This window comes from Onychostruthus taczanowskii, unplaced genomic scaffold (assembly GCF_017590055.1).
Source record: "Onychostruthus taczanowskii isolate IOZ18803 unplaced genomic scaffold, ASM1759005v1 scaffold22, whole genome shotgun sequence".
Taxonomy (NCBI): Eukaryota; Metazoa; Chordata; class Aves; order Passeriformes; family Passeridae; genus Onychostruthus; species Onychostruthus taczanowskii.
In genome coordinates, this window is record NW_024499462.1 from 6262128 (window position 1) to 6276903 (window position 14776).

The following is a 14776-nucleotide window of genomic DNA, read 5'->3' on the forward strand; positions in this document are numbered from 1 at the left end:
GAGTAGGTCAGAAAATTCTAACACAGGTTACTTGGCAGACTGGGATGATTCACAGCTATTTAGACATTTCACAATGTCAGGTGCACAGCCCAGCACACAGAGGGGATTTACTTGCATCAGATCCTGTCTGGCCAAAACTGTGGTCTTTGGGAGAGTCCTGTCAGGCAGTTGCAGAGTCAGGGACCTAAAGGTCCCTTCTAGGGTATCCCCAGCTCCAAGGAGGAGCAGCCATATGGACTGTCCTGAAGGAAGATTAATGGATCCTTTCCCTGGAGAATTTCATAACTATTGCTGTTTTCTGCCAAGGGGTATTAAATCAAACAGAAAGTAACCTGGAAGAGGTCATGCACAGTCTGCAATGCAAAATACCTTATTTACACTGTTGTCTCTCAGTATCTGACAGTGAATTTTTCATTCTCTGGCTGCCTACAAACACTGACAGGCTGCAGTGCTGCTCTCTAAGCAGCATTTTGTGCCAGATAAAAATCCTCACATATATGATCTAAATTCAGACGTGATCTCATCTAAAAAATCCAAACAAGGACTGCACCAGGGCTACTTTCTTCTTTTACATCAATGCAATCATTTGTCTTCCCGGGGAATTTGGCAGCCTTCTGGCAGTGTCTAGTTTGCTGACTTTTCTGCTTTTGTTGAAAATGCAGTTGCTGAGAAGACCAAAGAGCAGGCCAACGTGGTGGGAGAAGCTGTAGTAGCCAGCGTGAACACAGTGGCAAACAAGACTGTAGAAGGAGCAGAGACCATCGTGGCCACTACAGGAGTTGTAAAAAAGGTGTGTTTGTTTGTTCTATGATGGGCAGGACAGAAGAGCCTTTGGATTAACCTGCAAACATTTACAGTTTATGGCTTTACTTATTTCATGAAAGGTTTTCAACAATACCTGCTTTTGTATAATGCTTAATATTATCATATAATGCCTAATATAGTCACAGAATAATTTAGTTTGAAAGGGACACCCTGAGATCATCCAGTCCAACTCCCTTAGGGCCAGTGAGAGAGGACTGTCCCAGTGGGTTTTGACTATCTCCATGGAAGTAGACTCCACAATATCCCTGGGCAACCTGTGCCAGTGTTTGACCACCCTCACAGGAAAAAGAGAATTGTTTTCTTCTGTTCAGATGGTCTCATTAATCACTTGGTGCCTATTGTCTCTTGTCCCAGCAGTGGGCACTGCTGGCAACAGTCTGGCTCTCCATTTTCTTACGAATGTAGAAAAGCATTTTTCCCAGGGACTTGAGTAGAGATGTGTGTGGGCTGCAGTGAGCAACTGGGCTGAGTCAGAGCTCAGGGATGTGCAGAGTGGGAAGGCACGGGAGCCTGCACTTGCCCTCACCCCTGTGCCGTGCTGGCAGGATGCACAGGCTTGCCCTGGCCACGGCAGCTCCGGAGCAGAAGAGGGCAGCAACAAGCCAGGCACAGCCTGGTTCCAGCAGAAAGCCTGACCCTGCTGCTCTGCTTCGTGCTGGTTTGACAACAACCAAGTGCTTATTGATAAAAGACCGTGTGACCCAAATTGTGTACGGATTAAGCCAGATTCAGACAAGGCATCTTCTGTCCTCCAGCCTAATTTGACCAACAGGGCTGCTTCAAGGGGATTAAGGGGCATCTGAAGGAGCAGAACTGTTCCTTAGATGAAGGCAGTGTTGATCATTAGAGAAGATGCTTTGGTAACAAACAGCACTAATTTGTGCAGCAGACGCCAATACTTGGCAGCTCTTTGGTAAGCCCTTCTCTTTCCCCTCTTTCAGAGAGTGTGATTGGTGTTGTTGATGGCCATATGAGCTTTATGAGTCACAGCAAACCCAAACCCAGAATCAAAGCAAAGCCAGCCTGGCCAAAATCGTTTTAATTGTTCAGATAGTCGGCTGATTAATTTCCTGACCTGCACATAAACACATTGTGATGTGAAACAAAACTTCTACACAGCATATAAATCCTGAGAGAATAGCCTAACAAAAGTGGAGAACAGCAGCTACAAGTGACGCAAAATGTCCTCCTGAAAGCATGTGAAAAGAGCAGATACAGGAGTCCTGCTAAACCCTTGGGATAAGTTTAACCTCTATTCCCACAGAGAACAGCAGTTAGGCTGCAGGAGTGCAAACAGCAATTCCTAATTCGATGGGGCCAGAATACCCCTTCCTACCTTTTGACTGACCATGGGGTGATTGACCCAGGAGAGTGAGGAATTTGCTGATGGTAGGAATCCTTGCTGCAGATAGCAAGCTGTCTCCCCTCCAGCAGGGACTGAGCAGCAGCAATCCTCTTCTCCTTTCCTCCTAAGTGAGAACCCCACCTCAAAGACTGACAGCTGCAGTTTACAGCTAATTTCAGAGCTTAAACCAATGCAAGTTTTCCAGAGAGGATCTAAACTGTCATTCTCATGTCTTCCATTGATGCCCAATTCCTTAGACTTAAAATGGAGATTGATTAAGAAATAATGCATTAGGATGTGTCACATGCCAAAGGGCAGACTAAATGGAGCCAGGAAACTGCTTTGGATACAGCGTCATGCCATACAGCAGACGTGCTGAGGCAGCAGACTGAAAACAGGAGGAGAAAAACAAGAAAAATCACAGGAGAAAAAAAAAATCAGGATAAACATTTGCTTCTGTGAAAGAGGGTTCATCTGTTCTGCTGGATTAGTTCAGCTTGGGAGTGCAAATCTTTTATTCATGCTCACCTTACTTTAGCATGTAGCTAGACACCTTTTAGATCCAGTTAGACACTGAAGATTGGGCTCCACATGCACATTGAGTGCATGCCCACTGCTAATGGATAATTGCCATGGAGCCAAAGCTGCTCCAGAGGGAGGGCCCTGAAAGGAGTATAAGGGCTTGTGCTGGGCTCTCAGCACTGGCTGTTTTTTTCTCCAGAACTGCTCCTATCATGTTACACAATTTGCTAATGGAAATACATCCAGAGTCTGCCAATAGCAGCATCAGGCTCTGTAATGCGTGAGGGAGACCCCCTGGAGATACACTAAGAGTAATAATGTATAGCTTTTAAATGTTTAACAGTGAATATCCACTGTTATAATCCTGCAGTCCTGGAATAATCACAAGCATTTCAGCCCCAGAAGTTTGAGAGAGCATCCAGTCCTGAGACTTGTTTGTACTCCATACTATCCTCCCTCTTTCTAATTGCACTTGCCAACATCTTATTTGGGTTTTCAACTCTCTCCAGTGTAGTTCCCTGCTATAGAAGGGCTGTTCAAAGTGCCAGGGATCTGTGAATGCATGGCACTGAGCAGTGCTCGGGGTGACTCGGGGCTGGGGACTCCAGTGGCCTAGAAGGCATGTTCCCAGCTGGCCATTGCCAGTATGAATATCAGTTAGGGAGAGCTCGTTGACATTTAGTCTGTGCATTTGACAGCTGGGATGAGTGGCAGGCACACGTTAGGAAAGAGAGGGCTACTCTGAGGGTTTTGAGGTAAGTTTTGCTCAGGATAGCCGTGGGGTGCAGGTGTATCAGATGGTGACTTTGGCCATGGGAAAGAATTCAGCCCTTTGTTGCATCACAGCAGGCACTGAAATGTGAATACCCTGGCAGCCTGCTGTTCCTCACTGTCCTTGGGGGGAGCACTCAGAGCCATGCAGAAGGAAATGGGGCTGAAGTAACCCTACACCTATGGGAGGGGTGCCAAGCACCAGATGAGAACAGCCTTGAGTTGTACTGGCACTGCCTGACAGGGCTTTGGCACTGACCTGGTCCTGCTGAGTACAAGAAAGAATTGACTCTTATGGGGGAGCTTTTAAGTATCAACTAAAAAAATCTGTAAATTAAGAGATTATAAACTCTCCACAATTTTTCTGATACAAAAAGGAATTAAACCAGTCAGTAGTGTGTCCTGTCTGTGACTTTGCACCCATCCCCATCCCTGGGATGGACATTAAGAGATTCCAGTGAGATAACCACCCACTAAATATCCCTGTCTTAGAAGAGGATAAATGCTTCATCTGTATGACACAGCACAGAGCTTGCTGCAATGCACGTGGCTGGGAACAAGCCCATGTACACACACTCTCAAAATGTCCCTCAGGGTTTGGAACAATTTCCCCAATAACTGATGCTTCCCTGCACCTTCCACCTAAATCTTCCCTTTAGATCCATTTGTCCTGTCAGATTTTATGATTTAGTTTCAGTTCATGACTCTGTCACTTTGAATTGGGTCTAATCTGGTTTTTTCCTTCAACTCATTAATTAAATGAGCATTTGTCAGTTATGTGCAACCGCTGGGCGCGTTCTCTGCGCCACAGCCTTTCTGTGCGCCTGATCTGGTGCACGTGGGCCGCACCCACGCCATGGCTCACCTCTTTCATAACAACTGCACATCCTGAATGGGAAAGGCTGCTGTTCATGGCCTTAATTCCCTTCACTTACACCCTGCAATGCCTCCGATGCAGAGACAGTCTGTTGCACGGCAGGAATTAGAAGCAGAAACTGAGTGACCTTCCTGTCCAAGTTAGATTGGGCTGGGCAAGTGCCACCATGAGAGAGCAACCAAGGGCATCTGAGAAGCCACCAAAGGCAGAGCTGCTAAGAAGGAGGAGCAGGGAAATCAAAGCCAAACCACCCAACAATTAGGTAGAATAAATAGCTGAAACTTGTTCCCCTTTGTATTCAAGCTTCCCTGTATTTAGTTGATGCAGTGATGCATCCCAGTGGCATCCTTCCACACGTCATGGAGCGTGGGAGACTGCACAAGCAGCATGGAGTGGGGCGCTCTGCCTACAGGCACTTTTTCTGTTTTCCCCTCTCAGTCACATTAGTGCATTCAGGCAGACATTTTCCCATGCAAAATAGCCGAGTTAGTGGCACTGGTGAAGCCTTAAAGCCTACAAGACCATGGATGTGCTCCATGGCTCAAGGCTGTACCCCTGCAATCCCATAGGATACGCATTAAATATGTATCATTTTTATAAGCAGTCCCAGGAGACTCTCAGAGAGTCTGGCTGTGAGCTGGATAAAAACAAAGGCATCACAAAAGACTACCTGGATTTGTAGGGTAAGACAGGAATCCTGCATTCCCCTCTGTCTGTCCTGTTGGTGGGTCCACTCACTTTAATCAAGGGTTGACCCCTTAGTCAGAGCTGTTGGCATCACTCTGAGCACTCAGCCTGAAGCCTGTCCAGGACAGCTCGTCCACAGGACCTGCCAGGCTGCCTGAGGCTTTCCTAGGGAGTGGTTTGGGGATGCTGCCAGACAGCATCATGTTTGCTCCAGCACCCAAGGTCAAGAGCACTACAGGAGGCTGAACCTCTCCACCTTATGCAATTGATGTCCCTTTGAAGGCCCTTGAGTTTGTAGTACATTAGGCTGCCAGTGAACCTCTCTGGCTTTTTTGCCTTGAAATAATAGTAATAATAATAATGATGAGGATTATGAAAATGAAATCTTGGTTGCCACTGAATTTGTTGATAAGTATATTCCAGCATCCAATATCTGGACTGCTTTCTCTGTTATATAAGGATGATAATCTTAGTAAGATTGTTTATGTCTGAATATCTGGGGACAGCAACAAAACTCCCACTGAGCTACAAGATAATATAGACAAAAAATATAAATTCTACTTCATATATGAACTCAGACAGTGGACAAGTCAATTGCTGAAGAGCTGAAAAAGAGAATTTCATAGAACCTGTGAAAATGAGAAATCTGAATAATTAAACTGTAATGAATTTCTTCCAGTATTTCTGGGCTTTCAAAATCAGTTTTTAAAACAACTTATTAAAATATCTGAACCCAGAAGCCTATAGTACAGTCTATTTAAGATCCCTTACCATTACACAGCAATATTTTTAAAAATTGCAGGACTTAATTTGTTGAGTTTTTAATTAGTGTAACTGAACATGTACCTCTGTTTCATAACCTTAGCAAAATATTGTATTTTATATATAAAGATCTCCTGTGGTGTATATATTCTACATAAAATATATTTTTAAACACACAAAATATTTAAAAACTTGTGTACTATTCTTGGAAGGAATTCTGAGGTCTTGTGTTTCACTTAACTATTATGTTCAAGTATTTCACTTTTCTTTCTTCATTAGCAAAAAATATTCAAGTGCCCACCCAAAACCAGAAGAAAATAGCCCCTAGTGGACTAAATGTTTAATTTTATTTCCATTTAAAATACTTTTTCTAAGAAAGTACATAAATTCTGAGGGGAAATATTTGGCTCTCCCTTTAAGAGCAGGAGGAGCGTTACTAATTGTTTCATGGTTTCAACATGCCTTTAGCTTAGAAAATGTTATCCCTTTTAATGAGGAGATGAGCACTGACAGGAATGGCAAAACTCTTTCTGCCCCCCAAGGAAGTTGGATTTTCACCCCTTCTTTCTTGCTCAGCATTGTTCTGTGAGTCAGTGTTATAGCTGAAGCTGGTGCCCAGGAATTTCTGGCTCTTTGTCCAAAGTGGAGACCCCTACACCACATGGTCCTCCTCTGGATATTGTCTTCCTGAGCAGTGCGTGAAATCCCCAGCCAGGTAACACCCAGCTGAAGAATGCAGCCCTTCCTCATCTCCTGCTCCCTGTTCCAGGCAGGGTGGAAGCGCGTGAGAAAAAGGCTGTGAAGCGCCATCCCTAACACAGCCTGACACCTCTTCATCCTGCTATTGTGCTGGTTCCTCCAACATAGCATAGAAACACCCTCCAGAAACTCAGTTGCTTCCCTTTCTAAAAATAGGTGGTTGATTTTTAGCCTTCTGGAGCAGTCTTGGCAGACAGCACGATCTAAGGGATCCAGCAAGCAGCACAATAGCTGAACAGGGACTCTCCAGCCCACCCCTTGCTCTTGGATACAGTGTCCCAAGGGTGGTCCTGAGAAAGGTGTCCCTCTTCCAGGACTCTTTCCACATCTACCAGAGCCAAGCTCCCTGCCCACAGGAATAATAGGTGGTCATACCCCGTGGAAAGATGGAGTGCACTGCACTGGTCCTTGTGTTACTGTGAGCTGTTCCCCAGTTTTCCCAATGCAGCTCAGCACTTTAGGCAGTTGCCTTTGATTGACCTTCATGATTTCACACAGCAGTTGGTAGCTCCACCTGCAAAACACTATGAAATACCTGCTGTTGCAGCTATTGTCAGTGGCTTCCATTGGAATTTTCTTTCCTTTCCACCTAATAGTCAAAAATCTGTTTGTAAAGCTTCAAAATATAATTTGAGGCCATTTACCTGCTTTGGCCTAATGTGCACTGTAGAGTTATAAGGTGTAGATATGCAAAGTGTAATGTAAATGCAAATATAAAGTGCTTTAAAGCTGCAGGCTGGATCCTGAGGCTGGATAAGTGTCCACAAATTCAGAGTAGTGAGCTGTTTGCTGGCAGCAGGAGAGCTGACTCATTTCAGAAAGACTGTGACCGAACGGCTCCATCAGAGCAGGCCTCTCCTGTAGAGCTGCAGGTCTCCCTGCAGGACAAACTGGCTTCCATGATGTGCAGTTTGATGTCATTTGATTACCTGGGCTTATTTAAAATAGCTCAGGCTGGTACCAGCAAGAATCATTTCAGCCAACAATGCAATGCAAGTTAAGAGCATGTTCCTTAGGAGAAGATGGTCACGCTGTGCTTCTCGTCTGGAGACACCAGCAGCACATGGTGCTCGCATAAACAGACTGATCAGCTCTGGTCTCAGCAGGGAGATGAAGGAATGCCTGCAGCTGTGACAGACACCAGTACAGGGCTGCAGCTCATACTTGGGCTATTTTCTGTCTTCAGTGGATTGATCTTACAGTAGCTTGCATGAACAACAGGAAGCCCATAGGTAGGATGAGCAGGTTGCAGTGCTTCCACCTCCTGGCTCCCCTTGCTGCCACACATGGATCTGAAGTTCAATTTCCAGATTAAATTTTCATGTGCTCTACCTTGTTTCTATGAAGCTCCATCTATTTTTCCTTTTTACTTCATATCACCTTTTTTTCCCAAATTCAATCCAAAAAGCAGCAGGTGTGGCAGGGATGTAATCCTACTGATGAGAAAGTTGTGACTGGATAGGAAAGTAAGGACATGTGTGAAAAGGAAAAGTAGAGTCCCCTAAACACATGGAACATAAAGTTTTGTTTACAGTAGGTTTGGCCAAGACATTGGTTTGCATTGCATCAGCAGCAGCACCAAGCAAAGAGGTGGCCTTGTGTTTCCAAAATGGTGAAATTCATAACTTTGCCTTCCATGCAAAATTGACTCTTCCATAATATATGTGTCTCTGGTTCCCTCTGTGGTGGGCCTGACTTCATGTGGAAAAAGAGCCATTCAGGGGAGCTACTGGGCATGTGTGCTAGAAGGGAGCAGAGAAAGAAGATTTGTAATTTTAGTTGAGTTTTCTGGTGAACTCAACTAAAATTACAGAGGTCCTGCTATTTCTGCTTCCCTTTACTCTCACTGACTGGTTCCACCCAGGTGCATTGTTGCTTTCTGTCCATCCCCTATGCAAATCTTGATCCTGTCTTCTCTTCCCATGCAGCCAAATTGTGTTTAACATAATTACCTGGTAATGCAGCCTTTTCTCTTTTTCTTGAATAGGAAGATAGCTGAAAGAGGTAGGCAAGTAGCTAGAAGTGCCCAAAATACTTAATTAAATGCTTGGACTCAAACAAAAAGAAAGGCTTATCCTTTGATAAGGATATTTTTTTCTGAAGCATCACATTAACAGCACCACAGTACAGACTTTTAGTCTGTGCAATGAGTGCTTAGGATAAGATAATGTGGGTAAAGGCTGGGTATAGCCTTGCTATACATAAATTTATTTGTTCCTCCCAAATTTATTCACACTGATGGAGTCAAAACTCTGGTCTCAATGACAGAGAAAGAGCTGATTTTCTGTACGAAAAAGACCCTAAACCAGGCTGTAAGAAATTGAGTTGGCTTTTTCATAGATATCTACTCTAACCAGTTGCACAACAAAAATGGATTTCAAGCAGTATCTGCCATCTATTAAAGTTGCTATTTTGCTTGTGTAATGCTCACCCCATCTCGCTCAGCCTGTCTAAGATTAGGGTGATGACTCTGCATGTGGCAGCAAGGACAAACATCTTGCTTGTGACTTGGCAGGAGGACCTGGCAGCGCCGCAGCCGCCCGAGCAGCCCAGGCTGGAGGGAGAGGGGGCCCCGGCAAGCACTGCAGGAGAGGTGAGTGGTGCCACAGCCCCGCTGCCCGGGCTCTCTGTGCCACACCCGGCCTCTGTCTGGGTTCCTGGTTTCCCCCTGGCAGAACCTCCCCCTTGCCACTTGTGGTTTAGAACTGCCATGCAAGGAGCCCATCACTGTTCCCACTTTCCTGAGTTGTTGGACAAAAAACCGAGCTCATCTGTTCTCATTTTCGCCACTTCCTTAGCTTAGGAATTTTCCATGAGTGACAGATGGGCAGATTGCAAGCTGCTGCCTGATTTGGGTTGATTTTGGGGTGTAAATGCACATATTAAAGTTAATGCTGTCCTGTGGTTCTGTCATCACATGGAATAGCTTTTTCCTGTTTGCAGCCCTGCTTTAGAAGAGATTTAGATAACAATAGATTTTTCTGTATTTAAATTAGTTTATTTAATTTTTTAACTGTTCTACCTGCAATGTTCTTTTGAAGCCCTGGTCAAAAATTTGTCTCTGGGCCAATTTCAGCTCTTGAACAAGGATGACTTTTTGTCCAACATGGACAACAGGGGTAAACGCCTCTCATGTGGTATTACCTTTACAATTTCAGTGTTAAGGCCTTTGTCTGTCCCTTCCACAAGTACTGCATGCACCCAATGCCCACAGTTTTCAGCTTTTCTGAAGCTGGAATATTTATCTGTTTTCTTACTTGTCTTCTCTTACAGGGTGAAATTGAAGGTGATCCATCAAGTTAGGGAATTCTTGCTCAAAAGAGACCATTCCAAGAGCATACATGGAAGTATTAGCTGACACCACAACAGGAAAATCCCACTGTCCATAGACTAACTACATTCAGCTCTGTAGTCTTGCACTTGCCTCATAAACCAGTTGTACAATATATGTAAGGTAGACTCCTCTAATTGTAAGTGACGTGCAGGTGTGTATTGGGCTGTGTGTCTTTCCCATCCTCCCTCCTGGCCTTCCAGTTGCTTTGTATATTTTGGTTGGACTCACGAATCTGTGTCTTGCATCCATATGCACTGGCACTTGGGATCACTAGGCATTGTGAATTTTTTTTAACTAATAAAAAGTGTTTGAACACGTTTTTTGTCTTGTCAGTTTTGTTTGCACATTTTAGATGTGGATCCTTCCAGACTGATGCATTTTTTTTTCTGTAAAAATGCAGTATTAAAATACTCAAAACTGTAAGGGCCTTAAATCATGTTGTAAGAAATTAAGAATCATGAAAAATGGTATTTCTGAAAATAGTACTGTAGGTAGGCTGGCTTTCTGTCTCTCAGGCTCAAAAACAAATATTTCACTTTTTAAATACTTGCCATGTTTAAGAGAGAATGTAGGGGTGATATTGGATGAAAGGAGGCTTTTTAAAGGAATGTGAAAGTGATGTTCAGCTCAGTTTATTCTGTCTGCACCAGAAAGCTGTCCTGACATCAGGATGTAACAAGCTGCCAGAAGGTAATTAAAGAAATGTGCTGGGCACCAAGTGACCTGGTCAGAACTGCACTGCTGCTGGCAGGGACGGGCAGGGTTGCTGTGAAATGTGTGAGTGCCAGGGCAGGTGCCAAAGGAGAATCTCCTGGTGACCACGAACACGGAGCTGGTATCGGTTACAGCACTCGGTCAGGCTGCAGATCAGCTGCTGAGTGAGGGCAGCAGAGACCCTCCACATTCACCAGGGTAGAGAGCAGGAAAATGTTGCTGTGGATAATGGGCTAAGTTTAAAGCACATCAGAAGGTATGGATATAAAAATGGGTTCTTTTATTTACCTACAGGAAGAGCACCCACGAATCCAGGAGAAGCCAGTGTAAACTGTTGAGATTTAAATTGCTTCAAAATCAGACCAATAACCTTCATTAAGCTGCTATATGATGATGACTATGGAAGGTATTACAGAAGACACTTGCTGTGGCATGGAAGCATCTAGCAAGTGTGCTGGCAGCCTCTCTCAGGCATAGCAGTATGTGTAAAGCATTGCCTTGCAGAGACAACAGGATATTCATCCCAGTGGGTCTTTGATCTCAATATAGAAAGGGAAAAAAAGAGCCCTAGCAGAGGTAAAAGGACCTTCAAAGGAAGATGTATCTGATATGTGCATACTCTCTTCTGATGTCCTACAAGTATCTGCCAATTAAACAGAGTAACTAAAATTGAGGCCAAGGTAAGAGGACATAAAGAGATACTCATTCCCAGCAGCAGGAGGCTGGAGTCTATTCTCAGTGCTCGCTAGAGAGAGACAGAAAAACCTTTTGCTCAAAAGCTTCACTTAATGGGGATACAAACAAAATTGTGTTTCAAAAAAAGTGTTTTGCAAAAATTCGGAGGTGAATGCCTTCACTACGTAGGGCATGCATGGGAGGCAGGAGCAGGCTCAAAGGATCAGTAAGCTGCTCCCCAAATGCCCATCTCTCAAGCAGAGTTCCCCCCTGGTTCCAAGGGCTTAAACCAGGAGAGAATGGTAATTACTGAGCTAAGAATGCTGTGCCACATCTCTGCCACACTGGGCTACGTGGTTGCTTGGGAGAGCAGCATGCAGCTCTCTGTGTTTCCTTCCCCGTAGAAGGGAAAGTGTTTTACCAGTATTTACACAGCTGTATCTGGAACTGTGGGACTGAAAACACTGCTTGACTACTGGCCAACATTTGGGCACTAGAAGTGTCCAAATGTTTCCTACAGATGTGCCTCTGCACTTGCCTGCTTCTCACGTGGGACAGCACTGCTCAGGGCTCAAGGCAGTCCCAAGTCTTGGAGACAGACTCCAGGGCATGCAGTTTCCTGCCACATGAGTGCCCTGTGTCAGTGAGTGGGAACAGGGCAGTGCTGTGCCCATGCAATGGCTCAGTGAGCCTCTATTTCCTCCCTGTCCCTTCCCCAGACTGGCTGTCACCCAGCTGTGGGGAGCAGAAGCCAGAGGTCTGAGCCACATTTGTCAGAGGTAAGAAAGGTGAGGACTTGTTTCTTTTGAAGTAGAAGGGTCTTTGATTAAAGAGACAAAATATTTTCTATTAATTATTCAACCAAACTTTGTTGTACATCTGTTTAGTTCATTGAAAGGAAGTCTGTGCTTTCAATGAGAATTCAGACAAGTGTACTGAGAGGTGATGGAAGTGAAAAGTGGAATGATGGAGGAGGTGTGTCAGAAACATCCCACAGGAGAAGGTACTTTCACTATGGAAGTGCTGGCACCCCCTGCCCCAGGTAAGTGCTGAGGGAAGCAAACACCAGCAAAACTATTTTTTGCTGACAGGTCTTGTGCAATCAAGAATTTCTTTTACTCATCTCACCCTGTGAATTATTGAAGTGGACTTTGTACATGTGATACCACTGTCACACGAGCTGTTAACTTAATCCCACTGTGATGAAACAGCACCCAGTGCCAGGCACAGTGTGGCTGGCCACTGTCTGTCCCCAGTGAGCCCTGTGGGCACTTGCACTCTGACCTCTGAGGGGATCCAACCAGCCAGGAACAGCTGCTACCAAGTGTTGCATCAACCTCACCGTACCAGTGACCAACAAAGTGCTGAAAACTATTTTTTCCCCTTGTAACAGCAAAACTTCCTTTCCATGTAAAACTGCAGTTGAGCTTTATTGAGTGATTTGTTCTGATAGAGCTCACAGCCTTTGTGAGCTCCCCCCAGTTACGTCCTAGCCAAGGGCTGAAGGGCATGCAGGGCCTGATTTTTCAAAGATGTTTGTTTGGGATGAAGGAGAGGAAGCAGTGGCTCTCTACAGAATATCCCAAACAGCATTCCGCTAATTTAAATGCAAATCGGGTAATAATACACTTAAAATCCCACTTCATTTGAAAGTCCTATTTTTGTGTCTGCATAATGCATGTCCTAAAACTGAATTCACAGAGTACCCAATTAAAAACTGAAGGGCTGTTTTTATAATACTGTTCTCTACAAAATCACATTCTCACCTCTTTGACACATTGAAACTCCCTGTTTCATAAATTCACTGTTTCATAAATGCACTGAAACCCTACCAAATCACAAGAAGATACTCCATACTGTTAATAGCAGAGCAGAAAAAGCTCAAATCAAAACTGCACTTTCTGAATATCAGACAAACCCTTGCCCACACGAGTTTGAAACAGCACAGACTTTCTCTGTCAAGCTTTGGCACTGCTTTTTTGTGAGGATCCCAGCATGCAAGGCAGCTCTGCTTCTCCACCCTTCCCCTTCCACTAAGCCCATGTGGGTGGGCAGCACAACTGTGTGCCACACAGGCAGAGCCACAGCATTCCTTCCTCTCAGCGTGCCTAGAAAATATACACAGCTCTTCTGTAGACTATACATCCCAGCTCACAACCTCTCCTTTCCCAGGCAGTCACTCCTGGGATAGGACCAGTTATTTATTTCCCCAGTCCCATGCCAGATTTTAAGGTGGGAGTCAAGCCTTTCTCATCTTCCTAGCCTGAGTTAAAGACCAGACAATTTTTTTGTTGTCTTTTCTCATCCTGAATCTGCAGGATATTGTGAGACTCCATAGCAGTCCCAGTATTTAAGGATGGTTTTAGGTGTTCCAGATGATAGTAGAAACATGACACTTCACCTGGATGTTACCTCAACATTGAAAAAGTAGAAGGTAAAGGACTCCATTTGCATTGGCCTTATGTTGATCTCATGCTTTGAAGCAGAGCTGATGGATAATTCCTGGAGGATGTTACCTCCTCTGTAAAGGAAGAATCAGTTAAACCTACTTTTCTCCCGGTACTGTATGTCAATATTTGAACCAAACAGCTAATTTAGCTTAATTAGGAAAACTTTAGTTTCTTATTCACCTGCTGTGAATATATAATTAAAAGTCTAATTGACCCATTGAGGGGAAAAAAGGATTGCTGTTTGAAATAACAAGATCAACTTTAGTTTGATCTCCTAAATTACTGACATATGACTTACAATAATTATCTATGAGCAAACCATTTCATTTCTTAAAACAGTTCTGTTTCTTGACATAAACATCACATCCCTCCCTGACTAATATCAGTCTCCTCTAGCAGCCATGAATGTTGAACACTGCACACTTTGTAAACTTCTGGAGTGATCTGTGTAGAACTTTTTAGCCCTGACACATCATTGCATTTGCCTTGCTAATGAACACCATACCTATCTATAAATCCCAACCCTGGTAAAATTAAAATTTAAGAAAACCCGTATAAATTTCAACACTTTTTAATTAACCTCACTTGCCCATTTTCATGTGTAAAACATAAGCTGTAGCTCTGATTAATTACTTCTGACCTTCATCGGGTAATAGAGCAGAAGGGTTCATGTCACTGATATATGAGAGGGTGCTCAAAGCTGCCACTGAAGATGTGTGAAAGGAAAGGAAACCAGAACGATTTCTAATTTCCCTGTGGTGCTTTAGATCTAACTCACAGCTGTTTGGGCTGTGTATTTGTAGTTGCCAACTATTTCCAGGGCCATGGATTATGAAGAACTCCTAGCACTTAAGGAATCAGTTTTGGGTTTCTTTTCCCCAAACACAAATAACTGCTCATCACAAGGAACAGGCTGTGAAGGTGCAGAATGTGGAGAAAAAGCCCAAGGACTCAGACACAGAGAAGGGAGTCAGACATGTTACGTGTCAGAGGTGAGCAGACAGTGCTGCTGGGGCTGCTGACACTTTTAGACTTCAGGTCCTGGCCAGTGTCAG

The 14776-nt window shown here is 44.3% G+C and overlaps 2 protein-coding genes across 7 annotated transcripts in view; one reads left to right on the forward strand and one right to left on the reverse strand.

The window, feature by feature from the left end:
* The window catches only part of MMRN2 (multimerin 2), a 38301-nt gene extending 33166 nt beyond the window's left edge, over positions 1 to 5135 (reverse strand). For 3 of the 5 annotated variants that reach the window (XM_041405122.1, XM_041405121.1, XM_041405118.1), the window contains exon 1: positions 5011 to 5102. The gene's annotated coding sequence lies outside the window, so the exon portion shown is untranslated. Of the gene's footprint in view, positions 1 to 5010 lie in introns of all 5 variants that reach the window. The other 2 variants (XM_041405119.1, XM_041405120.1) reach the window with 2 other exon arrangements.
* The window catches only part of SNCG (synuclein gamma), a 35125-nt gene extending 24928 nt beyond the window's left edge, over positions 1 to 10197 (forward strand). For both annotated transcript variants that reach the window (XM_041405127.1, XM_041405126.1), the window contains exons 3-5: positions 663 to 790; positions 9064 to 9141; positions 9822 to 10197. In XM_041405127.1, the coding sequence (XP_041261061.1) occupies positions 663 to 790; positions 9064 to 9141; positions 9822 to 9851 (236 nt within the window). In that variant the 3' untranslated portion in view covers positions 9852 to 10197. The remainder of the gene's footprint in view (positions 1 to 662; positions 791 to 9063; positions 9142 to 9821) is intronic.
* The last annotated feature ends 4579 nt before the right edge of the window (positions 10198 to 14776 follow it).